This window comes from Aulonocara sp. 'chitande type north' Nkhata Bay, linkage group LG22 (assembly GCF_057382095.1).
Source record: "Aulonocara sp. 'chitande type north' Nkhata Bay isolate Kocher_YH1m ecotype deep benthic linkage group LG22, A_spYH_male_GT1.1, whole genome shotgun sequence".
NCBI lineage: Eukaryota > Metazoa > Chordata > Actinopteri > Cichliformes > Cichlidae > Aulonocara > Aulonocara sp. 'chitande type north' Nkhata Bay.
The window spans coordinates 4,951,007-4,976,794 of record NC_141364.1 but is presented as its reverse complement, the minus strand read 5'-3'; the positions used below and the strand labels follow the sequence as shown (position 1 = coordinate 4,976,794).

The 25,788-nt window shown below is 43.6% G+C and overlaps 1 protein-coding gene across 5 annotated transcripts; it reads left to right on the top strand.

Annotated features, from left to right (window-relative positions):
• The first annotated feature begins 186 nt into the window (after positions 1 to 186).
• iffo1a (intermediate filament family orphan 1a) lies at positions 187 to 25,538 on the top strand. Of its 5 annotated transcripts, none has more exons than XM_086280010.1 (10): positions 191 to 446; positions 777 to 1,869; positions 13,376 to 13,436; positions 14,221 to 14,316; positions 14,605 to 14,745; positions 14,821 to 15,005; positions 15,104 to 15,221; positions 19,783 to 19,872; positions 20,133 to 20,263; positions 22,740 to 25,538. In XM_086280010.1, exons 2-10 carry the CDS (start codon positions 905 to 907, stop codon positions 22,891 to 22,893), a joined length of 1,941 nt encoding a protein of 646 aa, XP_086136136.1. In that variant the 5' UTR covers positions 191 to 446; positions 777 to 904; the 3' UTR covers positions 22,894 to 25,538. The 5 variants fall into 5 exon arrangements, 4 of the variants coding, with proteins under 4 accessions (XP_086136134.1, XP_086136133.1, XP_086136136.1 ...); XM_086280009.1 differs by having other exon boundaries at positions 14,818 to 15,005; XM_086280008.1 differs by having other exon boundaries at positions 188 to 442; positions 14,605 to 15,005.
• Positions 25,539 to 25,788: the final 250 nt, after the last annotated feature.

The window sequence follows — 25,788 nt, the reverse complement described above, 5'->3', positions numbered from 1 at the left end:
TTCTCCATGTCACCAAAGTGGTTTTGCATAAAGTTGAAATGCATTTGTAGTCTGACTGCTGGAAGGTCGTTAATGCATCTGGAGTTGTTCAAACTGTCTAGTTTCTATAAGTGTCATCTCTGTAAACAAGTGCGCAGATTGGCGCTAGCTTTCTCTCAGATTTGTGTGCTTAAACTATTTTAAAGGAATTTTGGCTAATTGAGGAGCTCTAAACTTCGGTTGTTGGTATTTATACCAAAATGCTTTCATTTACGTTTAAGTAGATGCTCCTTTAGTCCGGTTATTACTGTAGTTGAAACGTCTTGGTGTCCTGCTTTCAGAATGAGTACGGTAAGCTGCAGCCGCAGTCACTCGCTTGTTTATTCCTGGTCTGTGTCGCACCGCTGATTCACTGACTTCGCCTGATTACCTGGAGCCACAGTCGGCGTTTACACCTCGGACTGTAGGTACGTTGCATAAATGTTCATAAAGGCAAAGTAATATTTATTTAGCGTGATGGGTTTTTTTTTTTCTTTTTTTCCCCCTCCAGTGCTTTAATTAAGAGAAATCACGTTTTGGTAGTGCGCATCGCGGCTCTGATCTCGCTTTAGAAATTAGTCCTGCCTAAAAGTTTACCGTAATTCTGCTGCAGGGTGCAGTGGTGTATCTGCTTTTACGAGTTTTATGCTCCATTGTGCGCGCACAGCTTTACTGCAGTGCTCGTTTTGGATTTGATCATTTTGCTGCCATTTTGGGCCCTTAAAGCATCATTTTAAAACGCATCCTCTGACTTTCAGCGCACAGCTCCTCCGCATAAAGAGGGTCATCGGGTGTAATCGAGAAGAGGCTGCTGGGCCAAGTTCCACTTTGGGATCATAAATATATTAAATTGCCTCTCCGAGTGAATCTATAAAAGTCTGGGTTCATGCCGGATTTCGAGCACTTCAGATTTTCCTACTCTAGTATGAATCCGGTCCTGGAGGAGAGCGGTTTCCTGGCACCGCAGCAGCAACATCCCCAAATGCCGAGCCAAACAGATTCCGCCATCCCAGACCCGGGCTACTTCCTGGGGGACCACGGCAGGTTCGGGCTTGATGGGTTGTCCGGGCTGGACCTGGGCGCTCTGCCACCGTCGGGCCTCGCCTACCTGCACCTGAGCAGCCCCTTGCACCGCGTCCCCCCGGCGGCCACGGCTCTGCGCAACGACCTGGGCTCCAACATCAGCGTGCTGAAGACCCTGAACCTGCGCTTCCGCTGCTTTCTGGCCAAAGTGCACGAGCTGGAGCGCAGGAACAAGGTGCTGGAGAAGCAGCTGCAGCAGGCTTTGGAGGGCAACAGCGGGGGCGATGGACACCAGAAGCCCCTCACCAAAGACATAGGAGTCCAGACCGGATTCATCGGGCCTATCCCTCCAAGGCCGGGTTTCATCCCGCTCCTCAACGCCAACAATTCTGCCTACCTGCCCGGAGGCCTCCTTTCCCCCACCTTGAACCCCCCTCCTCTGTTTGACAACAAATACCTGAGCACGGATTCAAACTCCAACCTCACCACCTCCGGCTTCTCCATCAGCCCGGCTCTGAGTCCCATGGACCCAACCAAAACCATCACCAACATCAACGAGAAGTACTCCACCCACACCGGGACAAACACCTCCAACGCTCCCCCACCTCCCCCTCCTCCGCCACCTCGCTTCCTCCCCGGGACGATCTGGTCTTTCAACCACACCCGCCGCTTTGGCACCGGGAGGGAGTCGTGCGTCACGGGGCCCGGGGTCTCCTGGACGCACCCGGACGGCGTTGGAGTCCAGATCGACACCATCACGCCGGAGATCAGGGCTCTGTACAACGTGCTGGCTAAAGTGAAGAGAGAAAGGGATGAATATAAAAGGAGGTAAGGGGCGCTGGGTGATAAGATGCTTTACCTGTGATGTGGAGTTTTCACCATGGTGTGTGTGTGTGTGTGTGTGCTCGCGTGAGTGTGCGTGCACAGGTGGCTGATTACAGGTGGTTTATGACATCATGGGTCTGATTTTTGTCTTGGAGATTAAGGATTCGGCTGCTTAGACATTCAGAGATTTCTTCTGCATCACTGAGCATATCGTCAGGTTCCAAACAGTCCAGTTGGGCCAGCAACTGCAGATCAACTTCTCTATTATACTTGTCTAATAGACCTTGGCCATGGGGTCAGTGGTTCTGTTGAACTCTTAGTTAAATAATAGCTGTAATTCACAAAATAATAAAAAATAAATAAAACTGTGTTATAAAACAATAGCTCATTTTTTTAATGTATTTTTTAATCTTAATAAAATTAAAGAAAAATAACAATTTGCTTTAAATTTACAATTGCAGCAACAGATTTGTATAAAATAATAACGCAATTTGGTCACACAAAAGAAGCAGTGATTCAGGTAATAGAAATTATTTATGCAGCACCTTTGAAGCTGAGTTTACAAAGTACTTCAAACCATCAAAAGTGATATTCCCAGAAATAGCAGCGTAATAATGAAAGTTGCAGTTTGCTTCAAAACCTCAAACCTTTGGCTCCATGTCAGTGCGTGGTGCAAGTTTCAGTTTCAGTAGGTCTACACCCAAGAGCTACAGTGAAAGAACAAACTTACAGTGAAGCTGAGTGAAAATAACAAGAAAATAGGAATGCAAAATGCAAAATACACATTTTCCTTAACAAATAAAAGATATCAAACATTGCAATAACATCAGGCAGTTAGTAAAACAACAAAAAGCCCAGAAGACACAATATGAACAAAGAACTAGTTTATAAAAATATGTTTTCAGATGTGATTTAAATCAACTTTTTTCTTTTTCATGTTGCTGTGGTTCATGTGTGTCTTTCTTCACTGACAAATGCACTCACTGATATTCAGCATTCAGTAAAAGGTGACTCAGTTTCTACAACCACAGTTTCTAAAAAATGACACTGTGTAAAATGTAAATAAAAACAGTGCTTTGCAGATATCAAAAACACACATGAATGGAGAAAAATATCAAAGGTTTAAACTGAGAAAATTTAGCATATCAAGAAAAATATTAGATCATTTTGAATTTGATGGCAGCACAACGTCTCAAAAACGTTCAGGGAGGGTTGTGTTTACCCCTCTGCTGTCTGTGAACTGAGGAGACCAGCTGCTGGACGGTTTGGAGAGGAATGCTGTCCTGTTCTTGTCACAGGATTCTAGCTGCTCAACAGTCCTGGGTCGTCTTTATCCTATTTTCCATTTTATGATGGTCCACATGTTTTCATTGGTGAAGGTCGTTCAACCTCGGGCTTTTTTACCGCAGAGCCATGCTGTTGTATTTAATGCAGATTTAGTATTGTCTTCCTGAAATATCCAAGACCTTCCCTGGGGAAAAATGAATAGGGGCACATGTTACTCTAAAACCTGTATATACCTTTCAGCATCGATGGTGCCTTTCCAAAGGGGCAAGCTGCCAGTGCCTTGTCGGCACTAATGCACCCCCATACTGTCAGAGATGCAGACAAAGATTCTGAGCGCCAGGCTGGATGGTCTCTCTTGTCTTTAGTTTGCAGACACAGCATCCATGCTTTCCAAATAGAATTCCACATTTGGATTGTTTTGCTTTACTTCAGTCCATGTTAAATGAGCTTTGACCCAAAGACGGCAGCAGTGTTTCTGGATGTGTCTTTCTCTGTACATGACAGAGATTTAACCCAGATTGAACTATGCTCACAGGTAGTGATTTCTGGGAGTGTACCTGAGCCCCTGCTGTGATTTCCATCACAGAATTAATGTCTGCTTTTAACGCAGTGCCACTCAATGACCCAAAGATCCAGCATCCAGTCCACATTTTAAGCCTTGCCCATTGTGCACGGAGATTTCCAAATTCTTTTGATGATATGATTTACTGTCACTTGATGTGAGATTTCCATATTAAAACAGAAACACAACAAAGTATAAGATAACATACGGTTTATTGAAAGTTGAGAAATTCTTGATAGTTTTTGTCTGTTTAGCTGAGGGTAAAAAAACAGAAGGATGTAGTAAAAGATGAAAGCATCACTCTGAGTGTTTCAGGGTCGTCTGACTCCTTTTCTCAGAATCATATCGACCTGAAACCACAAAATATTGATGACGGGCCGCAGCAGCAGCACCTGCCCTCTGATACCAAGAAAACACCAATGCTGCTCATCTTTAATTCAAAGTAAATAAGACATCATTTGAAGCCCTTTTGTTAGGAGGAAAAGAAACTCATCATCGATGTAAAACTGATTACATTTCTACTACTAAACAAAGCTAAGTATTGGTTTCCAAATACAGATAAAAGCACCACTGATATCTTAGATGAAAAATAGTGAAAAGGTACAGCTGAGTAAGAAAATGGCCGACCCGATCACCAAGCTGGCTCCTGTTCCTCTCTGCAGTGATTGATTGGTCAGAAAAACATGAAACCTGATAGTTATTATATTTAAGTGCAGTCATAAGTCACCCTGCGAGGATGGGCGCTGCCATTAATGTCTCTGGCTGTACGGGGTCAGCGAGGGCGATGCTGCTGATCAATGAGCAGGGCTGCTTTACAGGATGTTTTTAGTCGGTCGCTTTTTAAAAGTGCTGCAAAACTCCGCAGAAACACTGTTTGAGTCATAAAATCTGAAAGTGCTTTGCCTTCATTTGTCAGCTGTTTATTTCTCTGGATTAATCAGTGAACTCTGGTGCCAGTCACTGCTTTATTTTGAGGACTACTTGGATCTTTTTATGAGCTTTATCACAATTTACATGTAATTTTACGACATCTTATTTTTCATTACCCTGGGGAAATATGTAGTTGGTGCAGAGCAGGGTGCTTCAACGCTACCTGCGTTTTTGCTAATCTTCTGCAGTCGTGGTTTCTTTTAGGCAGTAGATTTGTTGTACAGCTCGCAGAAAAAAACAGTTTCACTGCTGACCTGTTCCCCTCTTAAAGACATTGAAACACTATTTTGCACCGCTGCTTTATGCTGAAAAAGCACTGACCTCACTGCTTTGTGCATCAGCCTGCTGAGGCAGGAGGCCTCGGCATGACAGACCTTCAGTCACATCGATTTCACTCAACAGCAGTGACTCCCTGACCTGTGATGTTCAGATACTGCTGAGCTTTTAGTTTTTGCACTGCACTAAATTACATTAAATTCTTGTCTTTTTAAGACCTTTGAGAGTGACGTGCAGATAGAAACGATTTAAAAATTTGCGGGCACCAGTTTGAATCATTTTAACATGTTTTCAGTCATTTTGTCATGACAGGATAGATGATTACTGCAGTGTCCTTAAGCATTCGCTACTCTGGAGCACAATAAAGTAAAAGGTTAGGTGAGAGCTCAAACGTTTAATGAAGTAAATGAAAGTGAAACTCAGAAAGCAGCAAGTTCATCAACAAAAATCTGACATGAATGGTTTATAGACATATTAAACACGACGTGCTTGGTTTGGGTATTAATGTGGGACTGCCACTCCTGAGATACTTGAAAAGACACTTTGTTGCCACATTTAAGTGCAGTGGAACTTAAATGCAACATTTTTCAGTGTGCTGGGTTAACGTTGCAAAGGGGAATAATTTAACCCAAACCACGGTTAGCTGTTTAAATTTAGCGAGTAGATTTTGGTGTTCAGAACTAAAAACCTCATTGTCAAAGATGTAACCTAACCTGATAGCTTTTGGTATCGGAGCCTCGCCAGTAAGGAAAAGCAAAAGTAAATCAATCAAAGAAAAACAAAATCCTAAACCCTTCCATCCTCCTAATCAGGACTTTTATTTGTGTGCAGGGAGCTAACGAGGGTTTTTATATATTATTTTACAAATGTTCTTTGCAAGTTTAATTATCTACCATGGAGAGCCCTTTAAAAGCCTGAATCGATGCAGCTCTGACGGACAAATGTGAAAGTCTTTCTTTTATTTATTTCCTTGCTGGCAAAACTGTGTCGCAGTTACATGGGTTGAGCATAGAAACACCAAAATTCACTCAAAAAGCAAAATTACAAATACATAACAATATTCTTCCTGAGCTGACTGATTTTCTTTCCAGTGAGGATAAAGGTCTTCAGTTTCCCTTTCATGTGACACGTTCAGCTTCATGTGTGTCTGCAGGGACACGCTGTCTGGGGACAAGTTGAAGATGAGCTGTTGTTTTTCTCTCTCATGAGTCATCCCCTCCTTTCTTTCTTTCCTCCTCCTGTTTGATCCTTTTTTTTCTATCCCTCCTCCTCCTCCTCCTCCTCCTCCTCCTCCTCCTCCTCCTCCTCCTCCTCCCTGCCGGGTCTTGTTTTGGTACCTGCAATGCAGCACCGGCCTGTGACTGCCAGCAGTGATGTCACTCCACCTGACACCTCCCTCTCTTCCTTCTCTCCATTTTATCTTTTTACCCTCTGCTTCCCTCTCAGCGTCTGGCATCTTATTACATTTCTCCATTTCTAAATGCTCTCACTCTGCCCGGTCTTCCTCTTTGAGTCTCTCTGTCCTCGCTGACTCCTCATCCCTCTCTGCACTCCCCACCTCCCCACCCAGTGTGTCCGAGGCGAGCTTCTGCAGCGTCAGAGAGGCGCTGACATCAACATCTTTGTCGTCATCATTAGCTCGTCTCCAAACTACACAGCTGCAAAATGCTCGGGTTTCTTTCTCCGACGTTCTGCTTTTTGCAAACATTAATAATGATTAATAGAAGTTAAAAGTATGCAGACACGTATGGATGGCTGAGCGTGCCATTTAATAAGCACAGCATTAATTCTACTCCCCGTATCTGGGAAGTTATCCAATCAGATGTTGAGTAAACTCTAAGGGTTAAAACAATAAAGCTGACTGTGTGCAAGTGCCAATAACTGCACTTCCTCTACTGTCCACTTGAGGCTGACTGCAAGAGTGAAGTTCAAACAGGAAGTCTATGAATGCAGCTGTACAGTTTATGAATGGAGCTGGCAAATCATGCTTTAGCCCTCCACCATCGTGTCCCAATCTCTGGCTCCAACAAACGAAATCCAACATGGTGGTAACCCAAATGGCAGTCTTGAGTCTTTAAAACGTGCGGTCCAGAAGCACTGGTGACATTATAGAGGCTGCATATGAGGGCAGTTTATTTGACACCGGGTTGGGAGGTTTTTCTCCCAAACAGCGTTACTGAGATGATGTGAGCTGATGTGCTTTCACTGGTCAGACCAGATCAAACATCTGCAGATTTTCAGCCACATATTGCACATAAATACACACTGACACTGTTGTGTTATCTCCTCTGGCATTAATCGCTCACTCTGTAACAGAGAGCAGCAAATGTCAGTGACTCATACTTTTTTGTGTGCTGGAGGAGAGCGAGATAGCATCACCTTGCATACAGACGCAGGTTTCCTGATAGTGTCATGTCTTCACTCTTTACTCCTTGAGAGCCTGTTAGGTTTAACCCTTGAAGCAGTTTTCTGCTCTAAGCAGTTTCTGTTTATTTCAGCCTGCTTATTGAACAACATGACTGGATGTGCATTCAAACTTTTTCAGGGTGGACGCTGCCTGTGCAGCCATCATTGAGCACATACTGTTCTCATGGCCGTCAAATCACGTCTTTGTTGACGTGTCAGAACCTCATCATTAAAGGTACAGGAAGGTCGTCACATGCATCTTTAAAGGGGAAAGATTTAAGGAAGAGTGTGTGTCACTGTTTATCCCCCTTTAACTGTTATAAGTTGCACTCACTGGTCACTTTATTAGGTATACTGGTACCTTTCCTAGTACTGGGTTAGACCCTGTTTTGCCTTCGTTTTCATGGCATAGATTGAACAAGGTGCTTGAAATATTCCTCAACGGTTTATAAACCGTAGTGGGAAATTCCCAGTGGGTCAGCCGTTTCTAAAATACTCAGACCAACTGGCACCGACAGCGATGCCACGTTCCAAGTCACTTAAATCACCTTTCCTCCTTATACTGCTTTTTCCTTTGAAATTCCTTTGAAATTCAGGGCATCGTCTTGATAATGGGGGCGATTGTGGCTCAAGAGTTGGGAGTTCGCCTTGTAATCGGAAGGTTGCCGGTTCGAGCCCCGGCTTGGACAGCCTTGGTCGTTGTGTCCTTGGGCAAGACACTTCACCCGTTGCCTACTGGTGGTGGTCAGAGGGCCCGGTGGCGCCAGTGTCCGGCAGCCTCGCCTCTGTCAGTGCGCCCCAGGGTGGCTGTGGCTACAATGTAGCTTGCCATCACCAGTGTGTGAATGTGTGTGTGAATGGGTGGATGACTGGATATGTAAAGCGCTTTGGGGTCCTTAGGGACTAGTAAAGCGCTATATAAATACAGGCCATTTACCATTTACCATGTCTGCATGCCCAAATGCATTGGCTGATTAGAGCTGAACTAAAGAGGGTGCTGATGAGTTTATAACTGTATGTGAGGTGCAAACGTCCCGTTTTTTCAGGAAAAGTTGCTCATTTAAATGTGTACTAGGTAGTTTTTTTAGGTTTTTGTGAACCTGTTGTAGGTGTTGTCACACTTTATAAGGAGATCCACTGTGTGATGATGAGATGGTAAAAAGAGGTCAGGAGATTGTAGGTCGAGCAGTTTGCTTTTCCACAGGCTGTAGGTCAGTTTAGCATAGTTTTTAGTTTTTAGATGTCAGCATGTTTAAGGTGGTCAGAGTAAATCTGATGTTTGCCACTTTTGACAAGGATGTTTTTGTGATTTTTTTTTTTTTGTCACAAGCTTTGTGTAACTTCTCATTTTTCTCTTTGTCTCTTTGAAATTGGAACAGTTTTAAAATCACTTTGTTGGTGAGCTTGATTTTGCTCCAGGTGCCGTTCACCTTGATTAATATTTAGCAGCTTTGCTGTGTGATGCTGCAGCCATGGTGATTTTACTTTTTGGCTTCTGCATCTATAAATAAATGACAGAGGTGCAGTTTGCTGTTTACTGAGGTGTTTTCTGCCCGTGTGTCACTGATGCTCTCTCTAAGGACAGAACAACGACCTCTGCAGATGTAACTTCAGTGTGAGGATGGTGAAATTCACATTCACAGTATTGCCCAGCTCTGATGAAGGTCGGCAGCTAAAACCTCATTGGAGATAAAGATCACAGTCTCACTTAAAGGAAATCAGTATTAAATGGTTCTGAGCCTTTCAGTCGATATTGGCTCGCTCTGAGAACAAGTCGGTTTCAGGTGGTTTGATCAAACGAGCTGCGTCGTTACTGCAGAGGGCTTTTCAAATTCTTTGACGTCACATCTGAGTGCAGCGCAGTGGCCTGGGCTCATTCTTAAAAAGTAAACGGTAAACTGTTTACGAAGCGTCTGCATCACCCAGCAGTTAGGACGTCAGCGCAGGTACACCGGCTGCTGTGTCTTTAATCAGTCAAACACACCGACCACCAGCAGCCTCACTGCAGAGCTGCGTGTTAGGACTGGCAAACAGACGAGAGCGAGGACAGCAGCTCGCTCTCTCTGGTTTTCATATCTGAGCATCTCTGTCACACTGACTCGTGTCGTTGCAGCTGAAACACACCAGCTGCTTCATAGTTAATATTCAGGCTTTGAGTTGGCTTGTTGGTGCCTCTCCAGAGCACCTGTTGTCATTGTCATTGGCACCAAAGCAGATCGAATGGACTCACAATGGTTTATGCTTCCTTTTTTTTTTTTTTTTTTTTTTTTTTTTTTTTTTTCCTTTCTTTTTGCCTGTCCCGTTTGGCTCTTTTGCATCAGAATTGTTGTCTAAAGGCAAAGAAAGATGCCCAACGGATTTACTTTACCAAACTGACCATCCCAGCCTTGCCGTAATGGTCCATTTGATTCACCTTTTATTGTTTATTTTATTTTCACTTACTGAATACGGGACAGACTTGACTGAGGGAAAGAAGGGGAGAAAGAAAGAGGGAAAGAGAAACAGCTGAGAAGAGGGACGGGGGAGAAGGGCAAAAGACAAAAACCAACAGAACGGGCAGAGAAAAAAAAATGCATATATCAATCACCTGGATCACCTGCTGAGAAAGAAAAAAGAAAGCAAGCAGAAGAGAACAAGAGTAATAGAATAAACAACATCACAATGATATATGGGAATATGACAGTAAATACTAAATGTTAAACATTATTGTGCAGCACATAAGATCAACAGAACACAGTGTGCTTTGAGGTAGGAGCCAAAAAGGGTGTAGTTTGTGGGTGTGATCACCCGTGTGTACACCTGTGAGCATGGACGCGCTTGTTTTTTGTTTTTTTAAAAGGTTCCTTCATGTAATAATCTGCTAGAGGGTGTGGGGGGGCCACAGCCCCGTCCTCCAGGGCGTGAAGCAGGTGTGGAGGAGATCAAAACTCCAGACATCCAGAGGCCCCCAGAACACAAGAGACCAAGGAAGAGCTGAGGCCACTGTCCCAGAAAGAGCTGAGGAGAGTCCCAGATGAGGGCTCACTCAGCAGCCGCGGAGCAGAAGCCAGGGGGAGTTGCAGTGACGCGCCCGTGAGCTCCGCCGGCAGCCAGCTGCGCCTGAGTGACCGAGCCCCAGGCCGAGAGGCCGGGGGCACCCCACCTCCGAAGTGGCCCGAGCGAGCCCCAGGCTCCAGGCCCCGATAAGCGGCCGCCAAGGAGTGAGCCGGTGTGTACCTGGACGCCCATCCCCGGACACAAAGAACCACCAACGCACCGATGTCTGAGGGGGTCCGCCACTGGCAGGGGAAGTGGTGGTAGGGGGAGATAGGCCTCCAAACCTTGGAGGGCCTGAGATGTCCCCAGAGAGGTGGCGCCTGACACCCAACCTGACATATAGACACAGACATACAGGCACACACAGATACAAACATCCATTCCCACCCTCATGCTCTCATATGCACTTACTCCACACTCAACCAACGTGGAGACAGACATAAAGAGACGCTGTACACACGATCACACTCCCCAAGCGTACTCTACAAACCGGGTCTAGGTGCCCCCGCCCCTGGAGGGGGGAACTGCACCCAGACCCAGGTGGTGTTTCCCTTTTCCCTGCGGTGGGGGGAGGCAGACCGCCCCGACTCCGCAGCAGCAGGAAGGCTCCACACTCCAGACCGCAGTCGGACGGCCAACTCCTCCTCCTAGCCCCCCTGCTCCAGCAGGTCGCAGAGAACGGGGGTGAGAGAAGACTCCAAACCTCCCTCCACCCGCTCATTGTAATGTTGATGCATGTGTGTTCTAAGGTGCATTTAAAACCCAGGAGGGCATGGAGCTACCTGCCAGAGAGCAGCAGGTAAGCGCATGGTCCCTCCTGCTAGCCCTCAATGTCTACGTGTATTTAAAATTGAGAGGTGGGCAACGATGCCAGGGGTGGGGTATACACCCTGATGGTACTTTGGACTCCGTGTATCGTGCCCACCCCCAAGATCCTATATGTATGTGTAATGAGAGTGTGAGTAATGTGAATGTCTAAGTTGTGGGATAAAATTGAGGCAGAGGCAGCCAGAAGGGGACAATGGTTAAATGGTTTATGCTTCCTGACAGTGCAGAATAATAACCCTGGAGTTTAACTGACTTTGTGTTGCACTGATGGTGTGTTCTCTTGATCAGCTGTTCAGGAAGTCATGTGATACATGTGACTGCAGAGATTTTACCCCAGTTTAAACTTTCATGATCTAAAACAGATTAGACCATATGTCCTGCTATCGTATATCAGCTTTATCTAATCCACTGATCGGTCCACATCCAGAAGGGTTTCTTGTCACAGTTATTTTTGAGGTCTTCAGAAGCTTCCTCTGATCTCATGTTACTTTACATATGTGAGGAATGAGTGCAAAGACATCCGATCAATACTATACATTAAGCTTTAGTGTCGTATCAGGAGAGATGGTTGAATATTATTGAATATACCCTCTAGCAGATCATTACATGAAGGAACCTTTTAAAAACAAGCGCGTCCATGCTCACAGGTGTACACACAGGTGCTCACACACACAAACTACACCCTTTTTGGCTCCTACCTCAAAGCACACTGTGCGCTGTCATTATTACGTGCTGCACAATAATGTTTAATATTTAGTATTTCCTGTTATATTCACATAGATCATCGTGATGTTGTTTATTGTATTGCTCTCATTTTCTTCTGCTTGTTTTCTTTTTTCTTTCTCAACAGATGATCCAGGTGATTGATATATGTATATTTTTTATTTTATTTATTTATTTATTTTTTGTCTGCTTATTTAGTTGGTTTTTGTTTCTTTGCCCTTTATCCCCATCCCTCTTCTCTGATGTTTTTTCCCCTCTTCCTTTCTCCCTTTTCTTTTCCTCATTCAAGTCTGTCCCGTATCTAGCAAGTGAAAATAAAAAAATAAATAAAATAAACAATAAAAGGTGAATCAAATAGACCATTACGGCAAGGCTGGGATGGTCAATTTGGTAAAGTAAATCTGTTGGGCATCTTTCTTCGCCTTTAGACAATAATTCTGATGGCAAAAGAGCCAAACGGGACAGGCAAAAAAAGAAAGAAAGAAAAAAAAACAGAAAAAAAAAATATATATATTATTGAATATAATCGGATTTTGTCTGACTTTATTACATGGTGGTGCTAATAGTAAGACAAACCATTTTTCTTTTAATATCATCCTGAGGTCGTATTTATATGAGGCAGAAGAGGCATCGCACCACAACACAGGAACCAGATATGAGCCGGTCGTCCTGCTCTCTGTTTGTAGTGACTGCAGCGTGCTCTTCATGCCTTCATGCTCCAAATGCACACTTCTTGGTTTCTCCTTATGTAACACATGCTGAGTAATGACAGCGGTGGAGCTGGGAGGGGCCATGATGCTGCACAGTGTGGGTCTGTGTCAGGTGATCATGAAGGTTTTTGCCTTAAAGCTGCAGACATGAAGATAAAGAAGCGAAAATTCATCGCCTGTTTCAATCCATCTGAAAAAATCTCCACGGTAACCTGACAGACTAATTATTGTGACGTCAGCTAACACACACACAAAATCAAACTGTATTTCCCAAAGAAGTCACCAGCTGCAGTTGAAGGTGGTGGAGGTGGAGTAAGTTGAGTCAGGAGATGAGAGACTGCGATCAGGGGCAGGCGAACGCCACCAAGGAGCCCAGTGTGAGAGTGAGCTGTCGACTGAGTGCTCAGTACTACTCATGAGGACGTTTAGTGCAAATGAGTTTTCTCCAAAGAGTGTCTGAGTTCAGTCTTAGAGATCAGGCGAGGAGCTCAGGTAGAGCTGCTCATCATCAGCTAAGGTGGCTCAGTCTTCTGACTGTGGGACACAGTAGGCGGAGTTAAACTCTGTAGGAAAGTGTTGCTTAAACTAAACAGCTGATGGCCGTGGTAATGCTTTGTGGAGTATGAATGCACTCACCTTTTTTTTCTAGTGTTATTGCATTTTATTTTGTCACACGTAAACGTGTTTGTCTGCTTCAGAGAGTTTCTGTGCTTCACTCTGTGTGAGACGTCTGCTCTGCTTGTGTTTGCAGATGGGAGGAAGAGTACACAGCCAGAATGGACCTGCAGGAGAAGGTGGCTGAACTCGAGGAGGTAAAATTGACATAAAAATATTAGCTTGTGTTCAGATTAAATGTTTCTCATTTTAAAAGTGTTTGGTTTTACCGACACAGTCAGCTTCTCATCATGAACTCGGGTCTGATGATAGTCAGCTTTTTGAAGCTGAAGCATCAGCACATCAGTGCAAATTTAGCTCGTGTCATTTTCATGAAGCTGGTAAAACTGTTTTTACATACTTCTCTCTGATCCTTAAAGTAAGACGTGTGTCCTTCGGTAAACTTTGTCCTCTCAGTTGGGGATAGTTCAGTTTACCTAGAGCACACCTAATATTAGTGAGCAGCTCGAGAGCGGGGCCTGGGCTGTGTGAGTTGGAAATACAGCATCAAGCTGGACCACTATTTCTATTTCTGTTTTGAAAATGCACAGAGCAGAGAAAACAGCTGTTCCAGGGTTTTTACAAATCCTTAAAAAGTTCTTAGATATGTAACCTCAGATGTTTTAAATGTTCTAACACTTCATCAGATATACAGATATTTTTAGTGCTTAGAGTTTGCATTCACAGAACATATAACCTGCTCAAACTTTAAATAAAAAGAGGAGAACAAGGAGATAGGAGGAAATGTGGGTTTAAAACTTATGGGTCCAAGAAAAAGCACCAGGAATGGGATGGGATTGAGATGAGCTGAAAAAACATTTCAAGTTTTTGATTGAGGTTGAAGAAAACATCACGTGTGGACATAAAGACCTCACGGATGTCTTACACTTGCATACCTGTGCAGAGCTGATTGATCTGACCCACAGATGTTTGTGTTCGTAGGACCTGCAGGAGAGCGAGGTGTGTCAGGACGAGCTGGCTCTGAGGGTGAAGCGGCTGAAAGAGGAGCTCGTTCTCTTCAAAGGACTCGTCAGCAACGTGAGTCTGCTACAGCTTTATAAAAAGAAATGAGTCACAACTTCATCCATTTAGTTTTTAGGCATTAATTACATCTAATTACATGTGTCGGCCTGGGACTGTGCACATAAGCTCGATTGGTCCATATCCTGACAAAGGTTTTTTTTTTAAATGGTGAAATGCTCTTTTTTCCCTTTTATAGACAGAGAAAAAATACACAGAAAAAACATGATATTGTTAGCTTTGTGTTTATTTACCAGAACAAGAGGAAATATGACTAAAATGAAACCTTTTCTGTCTTTGGGTCAGAACCTGTCAGATCTGGACACTAAAATCCAGGAAAAGGCCATGAAGGTGGACATGGATATCTGCCGCCGGATTGACATCACCGCCCGCCTCTGTGACGTTGCCCAGCAGAGGAACTGCGAGGACATGAATCACATCTTCCAGGTAGATCCACAGCCACAAAATGTCCTGAACCACAGTCTGCTGCAACTTTCAAACCAACCCGTCTCCACGCAGCAGGTGCCCACGCCGCCCTCCACTTTGAGCCGCCGGGTCAGAAAACACAGCGGGCAGTCATTGAAGGGCGGGGACGGAGACGAGCTCAGCGTGTCGGAGAGCGAGGGAGGTGGGGCCAAAAGCGAGGATTCATGCAGCACGTCGGCCAATCAGATTAATGAGCAGATGCAGAAGATGCTGAACCAGCTGTAGGTGTTTTTTGTTCTTTATTTAACGTCTGAAACTTTCAGAAATGATGCTTAAACAGCTTGTGTGTGTGTGTGTGTGTGTGTGTGTGTGTGTGTAGGAGGGAGTGTGAGTTTGAGGATGACTGTGACAGTCTGGCCTGGGAGGAAACTGAAGAAACTCTTCTCCTGTGGGAAGATTTTCCAGGATACACACTAGGAGTGGAACCACAAGGAGAGGTACGCACACACACACACACACACACGGGCATTGACAGGATTTAACTTGATTAAATGCTCCTTGCTTTCTACCCTTGACAGACAACCAAGCACAGTGTGATAATACTGTATGTAATACGGGATATAATACATGTTGTGTATCTGATAGTATTTAGCTTAAATGAGAAAACATCTGCACATTTCATGCTTTTCCATATAAAAGAGTTAAACCTGGAAGTGTTGAAACACTGCAGCAAACGTGTGTGCTGCGGGCGGTCTATCCTTCAAGCTCGGGTGCTCTACCAGAGGCCTGGAGGTCCTGCTGCAGTATCTTAGCTGTTCCTAGGATTGCGCTCTTCTAGACAGAGATCTCAGATGTAGTTCCTGGGATCTGCTGGAGCCACTCACCTAGCTGCACTGCATTTAGTGCACCAGTTACCACTGGGACCTTCCCCTCCACATCTTCTCTGAGCCCTTGGTACTTTTCTAGCTTCTCGTGTTCCTTGGTTTTGATGTTGCTGTCATTCGCTATCAGTATGGCCGTGTATCTTCTGCTTCTCCACCACCACTGTGTCCGGTTGGTTAGCCACCACCATTTTGTCCGTCTGTATCTGGAAGTCCCACAGGATCTTAGCTCAGTCATTCTCCACCACCCTGGGGTGTCTCGCATTTTGACTTCAGTACTTTCAACCCATACTCAGCACAGATGTTTCTGTATACTATGCCAGCCACTTGGTTATGGCATTCCATATACGCCCTGCCTGGTAGCATCTCCAGTCTCCCTCTCCATGCTGATGGTGGTTAGTCTCGGCAGGTATCGTCTGTAGTGCTGCATTCACATCATCTAGTAGAGCTTCTGAGGGTACTTCATGTAGTCTTGGTCACCGGCTACTGGAGGATCCAGCTTTCAAGCTTCACACACTAAACAATCCTTCTTCCATCAGGGACCCAATCTCGGGTGGGGTGGGGGTGATGATATCTCCCCCTGACCCCTTGCCGTAACATGTGTGTTGTAGTCTCTAGCCATAAAAGCACCTACAGCTCAGTTCTCATCAGGGTGCCCTGGTTCCTCAACACCTGATGCGGACCTTGTTGATCCATTATGACTTCATAGTTATCTCTCTGCAGTAGGCTTGCTTAGCATGGGGGGACCCTTACTGGATACAGATGCCTCAGGTGGGAATTAGACTTGTAACTCCCGCTCCCAAGGCATGTAGTCATACTACTACTATGCTATCCAGCTGTCTGTGTTAGAATTTATCTAAAAATAAAACATTTTTTATAAAATATGAGCAGTAGCATCCTGAAAAGTTGGATTATGGATTAAAGACACTGCAGCATCATGCTGTCTAACAGAAGGTGTTCGGTGTTTCCTGTCAGCAGCAGTGTTATTTTGTCCCACTTGGATGACCTGACCTGGTGGACGAGCTGTTTTTAGTCTGCAGCCGCGTCAGAGTCCATCCTGCTGACCTGTAAGCTGCTTTTAACCAGATAAACTAAACAAGGTTAATGACCCGCTTAGTTAGGAAACAAGGAAACTAAACAGAGCTGCAGAGCTCATCTTCACACATTTAATTCAATGAATCCTCTTTAATTCAGTGTATTTATTAAGTGTGCCTATGCCAAAAGGCACACTTATTACTATTCGTCGGATTTATTATTATTATTATTTTCCTTTTTCCTTTTGTGCGGCTGGGTCTGGACTAGTATGCTATGACTTTTGGTGTTTATGACTGTTATAGTTTTTTAAATATTTAGATTTTAGTGCAAATTTTGGCCCATTTCTAGGCCCATGAGAAAGATTCAACTTTTGGCCCCATAGAAACAGATTTCAAACTTCATTTGTGGTGTGTTGGCTCTCTCTAGTGGTATGTCGGGAGTGGTACGGCCTGTCTACCCGTATTTGGATTACCGTAATGACGACAATATCAACGGCGCGCACAGCGTCGCTGCTTTCAGGAACCATTGGAATTTTTAAGGTTGCGCGAACCATTGAATAGTTACGGTAACCGCAAGGGTGTATGCTTGGTGGAACACTCCATATCCCACAATTCATAGCACGCCTCTACCGAGTCAAACAATGGCGGCCACCATTTCGTTTAATATATTCCTCTTATTTGTGTTTCTAGGTCACAAAATAAACTTTTAAGATATTTTCAGGTGAGAATGTAGGTGTGTAAACGTCAAATATCTGCTCGTTTTGTCAAAACATCCCATATTAGCAACAGTTTTCTCACGATGTTGCTGCTAGCCGGCTAGCTAGCGCGGCTAGCGCTGCTTCGCTCAAAAGCACCCGGGCTTGGCTTACAGTGAGGTGGCTGACACTCGTTTCACCACCCGATCGCTCACCAAGAGACTGTTTTTCAGCTGGACTTATTTTTCGTTTATATGGGCCGATAATTCATTTATTCGTTTTAGTAACGGTATAAACAGTGAAAGGTGGTTGTCCAGATGCTGGTCGATGTGGGAAAAATAACTGAGTTGTTTGGTGGTGGCTAACGCGGAGCTCAGTCGTGGATAAGGGAAACCGAAGGCAGGAGCGTGAGGTGGTGGCTGACGCGGAGCTACAACAGAGGGCAGCTAGCCACCGGTGTATGTCTCTTTCCCCTCGTATGCGGGGAAAGAAACATGCGAGGCGGCCGCGGATCGACCGGTGGTGGCTAACGCGGAGCTCAATCGTGGATAAGGGAAACCGAAAGCAGGAGAAGCAGGCGGCTGCCGGTCGGAGCGTGAGGCTGAATTTCAGGTAAGAAGTTATGAACTGCACTCTATTTGGGTCAGATATAAACGGAGTTTAGGTGTGGTTTATTTTCGTTGTGCTGACAGTTACAATAACTGTACTGCGTGGGAAGTTATGAACTGTTTCTGAGAGACAAATAACACCAGGATCCTTTTTTTGTGTAGCTGACAGCTGGTAACTGTGCAGGGGCGGATCTAGCAAAGCTTTTGCCAGGGGGCCAGGTAGGGCATTAACAGGGAAAGGGGGACACAAAGATATACTTTTCTTTCTTCCTCTCATATAAAATATTTAGCTTTTATTAAATAGTTATCTGAATCTTACAACCAAAGTTTGTATAATAATACACAAGATTGGCTGTAGACCATTGTTAATCATTCAGAACACTGTGTAAAAATAACAAAAAACAAAAAGTGAATGAAAAGTGCATAAATATTTATTTTACGTGTTTGATGTGTGTGGCAGGCCGTGGTCTGCAGTGCCGCTGCAGGGGAGGTGGACCCACCTCAGCGGCATCTGCAATCACGCCTCTCAGGCGTAAAGTCTGTGCTCTCTCGGTTTTTTTTTTTTTGTATGTGTCGGGCTGTGAGATGAAAAGCTACAGCCGGCTTTTTTGGGTACAGCAACTATGTGTGAAAAGTGGTCCATAACCCAATGCTTCAAAGCGTGTTCATGCAAACATTGTCGGGTCTGCTTATGAACCTCTGTGCACAGCGTCTGCAAATCGGGGCTGTACGAAGTCACCTCATCTTTACACAAAACTGTAAGCTGTCATCTGTGAGGCGCGAGCGGTGTTTGGTTTTACCATAGTTGATGGTGGAGAATGGCTGCTCTGCTGAGTTTTGCTCTCGGTATCCGTTTGAATGGCAAACTACACTGATTAGCGGCGGCATAGGCACACTTAAAATTTCTTCCGAAATTTTCGCTTTCTAGTTCTTTTATTATCCCTTTATTATTTTTATTATTCTTTTTATTAGTCAATGAGGTTCTTTTTTGAGTGTCATTCTGTCTGTAAACATGAGAGCTCAAAAAGCTGTAGGTGGATTCAATAAAACTTCGGTGTCCAGAGGAGGGTCATGTTAAAAATCCATTCAAATCTGGCTTACGTCCTTCAAGCTCTTCAAGGTCAACTCATTGATTTATTGATTGAAAATGGACAAAAAGAAATTATTCTTACACGTGTAGCATTTACTGTCCACTTATACATTAGAAAGTAGTGTGTAAAGATTGTAAGTGTGACCTCTGACCTCTCCTTTAAGGATCTGATGGTCACAGCTAATAGAAGCTAATAAATTCAGTTTGCTTTTTTGTTTCAATATTGACTCAAATATATTTGTTGGTGATTTCAATCTTAATTATAATTAAAATAATGCAGAGCAGTGGTTCTAAAGAGTGCTCAGCCTTCACGCTGTGACTGGCTGATTATTAGAAGCAGAACTAATCTAATGCAGTTAAATCTCAAAGAGGGAAACACGTCTGGCTGAGCACTCACAGGAGGCTCAGCCATGAACAGCTGTGTGCTTAATGTTTTGGGGTTCCTGCAGGGACAGTATTGATTTTGAAATAGTCATTAAGTTCTGAAAGAAAAGGTTTATTTATCTTTGTAATGATCTTTGTAATGTGTAATGACCTGCTAGTGCCACAGGGTGGCAGTATTGCACCTAGAAGCCGTTTGTCAAAGTTTCACACAGAAAAACAATATTTATTATTTTATATTATTTCTATTATCTTCTACTCCTTTATATATTGAGACTGTTGACTAGTTTTCACATTTGGACTTTGACCCTGAAAAATGTCAAACCTGAAGCAAACTTGGACTTTTTCGTTTTTCTTTTTTCTCTGCAGGAGGAGTCCATTGAGGAAGTGATCAAAGACACGGAGTCTCTGTTCAAATCCAGAGAGAAGGAATACCAGGAGACCATCGACCAGATCGAGGTGAGAAGGTCAGGTGCTGTTGGACGTGTTAAATAAGGGAAGAAGGACAGTGAGCTGGAGGCAACTCTCATACCTATAATTGTCCCTGCTGCAGGGACCTGCCACACATCGCCTGCATGTGTCTCCCCCTCACTGTCCAAAAGCTAAAATAACCACAACTAAAACTTAAGAAAAGACAGAATAAGATCCCCTTAAAGTTAGCAGCAGTCATGAAACAGCAGTGGGAATGTCAGCATTTCTGCCTCTCTGTGCGTCATCAGCTGGAACTGGCCACAGCGAAGAGCGACATGAACCGCCACCTGCACGAGTACATGGAGATGTGTTCAATGAAGAGAGGCCTGGATGTCCAGATGGAGACCTGCAGGAGGCTCATCACACAGAGTGGAGACAGGTAACACACACACACACACACACACACACACACACACTCACTCTATTAGATTCACTGGTCGTGCTTGTTTACATGACCTGTGCAAAACACCAGGCTAGAGCTCATGCTGAACAAAGATCTGGGTAGTGTCATGGTGTTAGTGTGAGCTAGTTCAGATTCTCAGCACGCCGATCTTCTCTTTTCCAAAGTCATAAATTCCCTTTCCCACCTTTCTTTGGTGTTTCTATCAAGGGCAAAAAAAGAGATTAGGAGATTGGTGCTACGTTTGGAACGTATCCATAGAAATGACAGATGCTGACCTCTGGTTGGACAGCAGCAATACCAGACACAGTATTTGGTCAGCCACCGATTGTGCAAGTTCCCCCACTTAAAATGATGACAGAGGTCAGTAATTTGCACCAGAGGTACACTTCAACTGTGAGAGACAGAATGTGAAAAAAAAAAATCCATGAATCCACATGGTAGGATTTGTAAAGAATTTATTTGTAAATCAGGGTGGAAAATAAGTATTTGGTCACCTCAAACTAGGAAAATCTCTGGCTCTCACAGACCTGTAACATCTTCTGTAAGAAGCTTTTCTGTCCCCCACTCGTTACCTGTATGAATGGCACCTGTTTGAACTCATCATCTGTATAAAAGACACCTGTCCACAGCCTCAAACAGTCAGACTCCAAACTCCGCCATGGCCAAGACCAAAGAGCTTTCGAAGGACACCAGGAAAAGTATTGTAGACCTGCACCAGACTGGGAAGAGTGAATCTACAATAGGCAAGCAGCTTGGTGTGAAAAAATCAACTGTGGGAGCAATCATCAGAAAATGGAAGACATACAAGACCACTGATAATCTCCCTCGATCTGGGGCTCCACGCAAGATCTCATCCCGTGGGGTCAAAATGATCATGAGAACGGTGAGCAAAGATCCCAGAACCACACGGGGGGACCTGGTGAATGATCTGCAGAGAGCTGGGACCAAAGTAACAAAGGTCACCATCAGTAACACACTACAACGGCAGGGAATCAAATCCTGCAGTGCCAGACGTGTTCCGCTGCTGAAGCCAGTGCATGTCCAGGCCCGTCTGAAGTTTGCCAGAGAGCACATGGATGATACAGCAGAGGATTGGGAGAATGTCATGTGGTCAGATGAAACCAAAGTAGAACTTTTTGGTATAAACTCAACTCGTCGTGTTTGGAGGAAGAAGAATACTGAGTTGCATCCCAAGAACACCATACCTACTGTGAAGCATGGGGGTGGAAACATCATGCTATGGGGCTGTTTTTCTGCCAAGGGGACAGGACGACTGATCCGTGTTAAGGACAGAATGAATGGGGCCATGTATCGTGAGATTTTGAGCCAAAACCTCCTTCCATCAGTGAGAACTTTGAAGATGAAACGAGGCTGGGTCTTCCAACATGACAATGATCCAAAACACACCGCCCGGGCAACAAAGGAGTGGCTCCGTAAGAAGCATTTGAAAGTCCTGGAGTGGCCTAGCCAGTCTCCAGACCTCAACCCCATAGAAAATCTGTGGCGGGAGTTGAAAGTCCGTGTTGCTCGGCGACAGCCCCAAAACATCACTGCTCTCGAGAAGATCTGCATGGAGGAATGGGCCAAAATACCAGCTACTGTGTGTGCAAACCTGGTAAAGACCTATAGTAAACGTTTGACCTCTGTTATTGCCAACAAAGGTTATGTTACAAAGTATTGAGTTGTATTTTTGTTATTGACCAAATACTTATTTTCCACCCTGATTCACGAATAAATTCTTTACAAATCCTACCATGTGGATTCATGAATTTTTTTTTTCACATTCTGTCTCTCACAGTTGAAGTGTACCTCTGGTGCAAATTACTGACCTCTGTCATCATTTTAAGTGGGGGAACTTGCACAATCGGTGGCTGACTAAATACTTTTTTGCCCCACTGTATTTAGGGAGGATGTTGGTATTGCACTGCAGTCTTTTTAGCATTGTGCTGCTAATAAACTGGGAACTAAGCGTGTCTTGAACTTTTTTCCCCTCATATATTTAAGCTTTGAAATCTGTGACGCCTTCACGATGATTTAAAGAATATTATGTACTGTGTTTATGAGAAGCTGTAAGTAAATATCAGCCCTCTTCCTGCAAAACTATGGTTTCTACAGGCCTGTTAATCTGCTGTCCTGGGATGAGATATCAAAATATTTTCAAGGAACTCAATAATCTGTCATTGTGTTTGATTCAGCTCCACTCCTGAGGGTTTATATTCAGAGAGCAATAATACCAATTGGCTTGAAGGACCTGGTCTCTACCTTCATCCTGAAATTGTGCTGGTAAGGTTTGCTCGGGCAAACCTGCGACGGTCAGGTTGGGTTTTTGATGAGCTGACAAGGAAACGCACAAAAAATATCTACCAAGGGTCACAGGGAGGGCAGGGTGAAAAGGTGTCGCAGGTGCAGCTTTTTGTAATTTACCTGCATTAACTTCATATCCTCATCACAGGAAGTCCACCTCGCTCATCTCGCTGACGGTGGATGACTCTGACAGCGAGGAGAAGGACAGGAAGAAGCCGGCGCTCCCCGCCGACTCGGAGATCAGCGACTCCTGCTGCGGCGTCAACGCCGCCATCCCACCTCTGACCTGGAGGAAACCCTAATACACGCTTCCTCTGAGGAAGAACAATGCAGAGCTTCCACACGTCTAAAATCATGTCTCTGTGATTTCTGTCACATTTTAAGTCTCCAGTGTGATTTTTACTGATCGTAAAGTCAGGCCAACATGGCAGCCGGAGATTCAGAGCCAAGCATGGAGGTTTTTACTGCTTTGAGGAAGAAGAGCTTCTCCTTACTGATGAACCTGTAGTTTCTTTGCAATATTAGTTATAGTATATGAAGTCATTTTAATTAAAAAAGCAGCAATAGTAATAGAGTGTGCGAGTGCTGCCCTCACATGGTTACCAGCTGTAACTGCACATCTGGAGGTCAAAACTTTACCGCACTTTAAAGAAAAGATGAGATGCCTGTGAGCTACATTATTGTATTTGCACACCGAGCTCACCAAAACCGTTGTTTGTAAAATGTCTCTAACGCTGCAGGATTAAAAGGACGCACATACAGGCTGTAATGCAGAAAGAAAGCAGTTTGCACAGCTCACTGTTCCAGCTCCATATTAAAGTGCAGTGGTTTTATATTACACTGACATTAGCAGCAGCTTCAAAATGTTAAAGCTCACGTTTAATTTGATTCTTTCTAACTGTAGTCAAGACAAAAATCCAGTGAAAGACCAGCTCGCCTTAAACCGATTTCCAGGACTTTTTTTGGTGTGGGGGCATTTTGAAGGTTTAACCTTCACAATATTTACCTTACAGAAATCTTACATAAGTTTATTGATATGTACTTCTTCTTGAATTTGAAGTTTATTAAAAGCTCTGCTCCTGGTTTGTCTGTAAAAACTGATCCTTACTACAGTTTGGAGTTAAAATACTTCATTTTCCTCTCGGCGTAACATCAGCCGTGATATTTGAACAGATTTTGATACTGTGTAGTGATATACATGTAGTAATATAGATAATTTGGGGGTTTTGTAAGCTTTTGTACAGTTGTGGTTTCAGACCTCTCTCTCGCCTCCAGATCCATCTCAGTTTGAAAACATCAAAACGGTGCAAACAGGATCGGTTTGACAGTAAATGCCATTTAGATTTCTCACATTTTCTACAGATGATGTGATGCTAAAAGGTAAACTCTTATATTATGACAGTAATACTGTTTTTAAAAACCAGGTTAAATCACAGTTAAACTGATTTATTGTGGAAATGCCATTTTTAAACCTCGGTCTTGAAGAAATATTTTTTAAGTTAAATAATGTGGCAAAATGTACATTTCCACGTATTTTGGTGTCTGTGTTAAGATTCTATCTGGAATTAGTTCAGTATTTTTAGGATAATGTTAAAATGGACCTAAACAAATGCTCACATGAAACATGTTTTTAAATCAGGGCGTCCACGTAATCCCCGCAGGACTAAAGTTTAGACTGACAGTTTTTTTTTCTACTCGTGGATCTGTATGATGTCATAGAGAGAGGATATCCTGATATCTCCTACAAAAGCCTATCACACAGTTCGAGGTTTAACTTGTATGTCTTTTTATGAGGGGCAGCCAATCAGAAGACGGTTGGCTAATAGGGGGAGGAGCTACAAGAGACAAATAAGGATTATTATCAACTGAATTATGCAGAGCTACTCTGACATAGCCCAAGAATAACAAATACAGAGCTGGAAATGATTGAAAAAGGCCCCCTTTAATCTTACACTTTAGGTAACACTCCCTTTTTTTATGTTATTTATTCTTAATACTGTTAATTAACAAGGCAATAATAGGTGTAATACAAATGTTATTTTTGCCTTTGATTTTCTGGGATCGGGAGGTATTTTGTCTTAAAGATGAAGATGCCACATTAGGTGGGACATACATGAGGATCAGTCACTCTGGTTTATTTGTTTATCTGTGTACAGTTTGTAAAGGACAAACACTGTAATTAATGTACATACCAATGCTGAAGTTGTACTGCTGCTGGAAGCTTCATGGTGTAAATTTGGCTGAAACGATTCATATTTTTTACTTTATTTTTGTGGGTTTTTGTGGCCTTGCTGTTGCTCTCAGCTAAATCAGACCTAATGTTAGTGTCTCAGCAATAAAGCCTGCATCGGTGTAAAGTAAGAAAAGTCGAGCAAAAAGGCCTCCAGATGTGATTCAAAGCAAAAAGAAACAAACGTGTACAGGATGCTGCAGGAAAATAGTCCTCATCACGACTTTAAATATGAGCGTGCTTCTGTCTTTGCTGATGCTTTGAATGTTTTCACTCCTTCAAATGTCATCACATCTTTGATTACTTGAATGTCTGCTTGTTAAGTAACCGGCCATATTCACCAGAGAAAAAACAGACCCATTAAAGGAACAGCCTGACCTCCAGTTTTCTTCACTGAGCACATCAAAAACATCCAATTTAAAATCTTTGTTCTTTTATGTGATCTCAGTGCAGGGAAAGAAATGGGCAAAGAGTCATTTTGTTCCTTTAATGATGAGAAAACAAAGCAACAAACTGCTATCGTTCAAAGCAAAGCTATCACTCACCATAGGAAACAGTGCAGACGCTCCGTTAGCCGAGTGCTTCATATCTATATTATCTGAATGTAAGTGGAATCTGTGGAGAGAGAAACGTGAATTTAAACATTTCAGGAAACACAGGAATGAAAGTGTGACTCGGATGAAAAAGAAAAAGCAAATAATCGAGCTGAAGGATGAAGCCATTTGTAGGAAAACCTATGAACGGAGTGTTTGAGCTGTCAGGGGTTCAGGTTTGAGTGTGTGGTGCACAGAGCTGTATGTATGTTTGATGAAATGAAAAGACGAGCAGAATAAAATACTTTGAAGAAACATAATTCTTTGGTTTTGTTCCCATGTAGCTACTCTGTTCACTCATCAATGAAAGGTTTTGTTTTAATAAACTTCTACACAAACAAACTTTACATATTCATATAAAAAAACTTCATCAA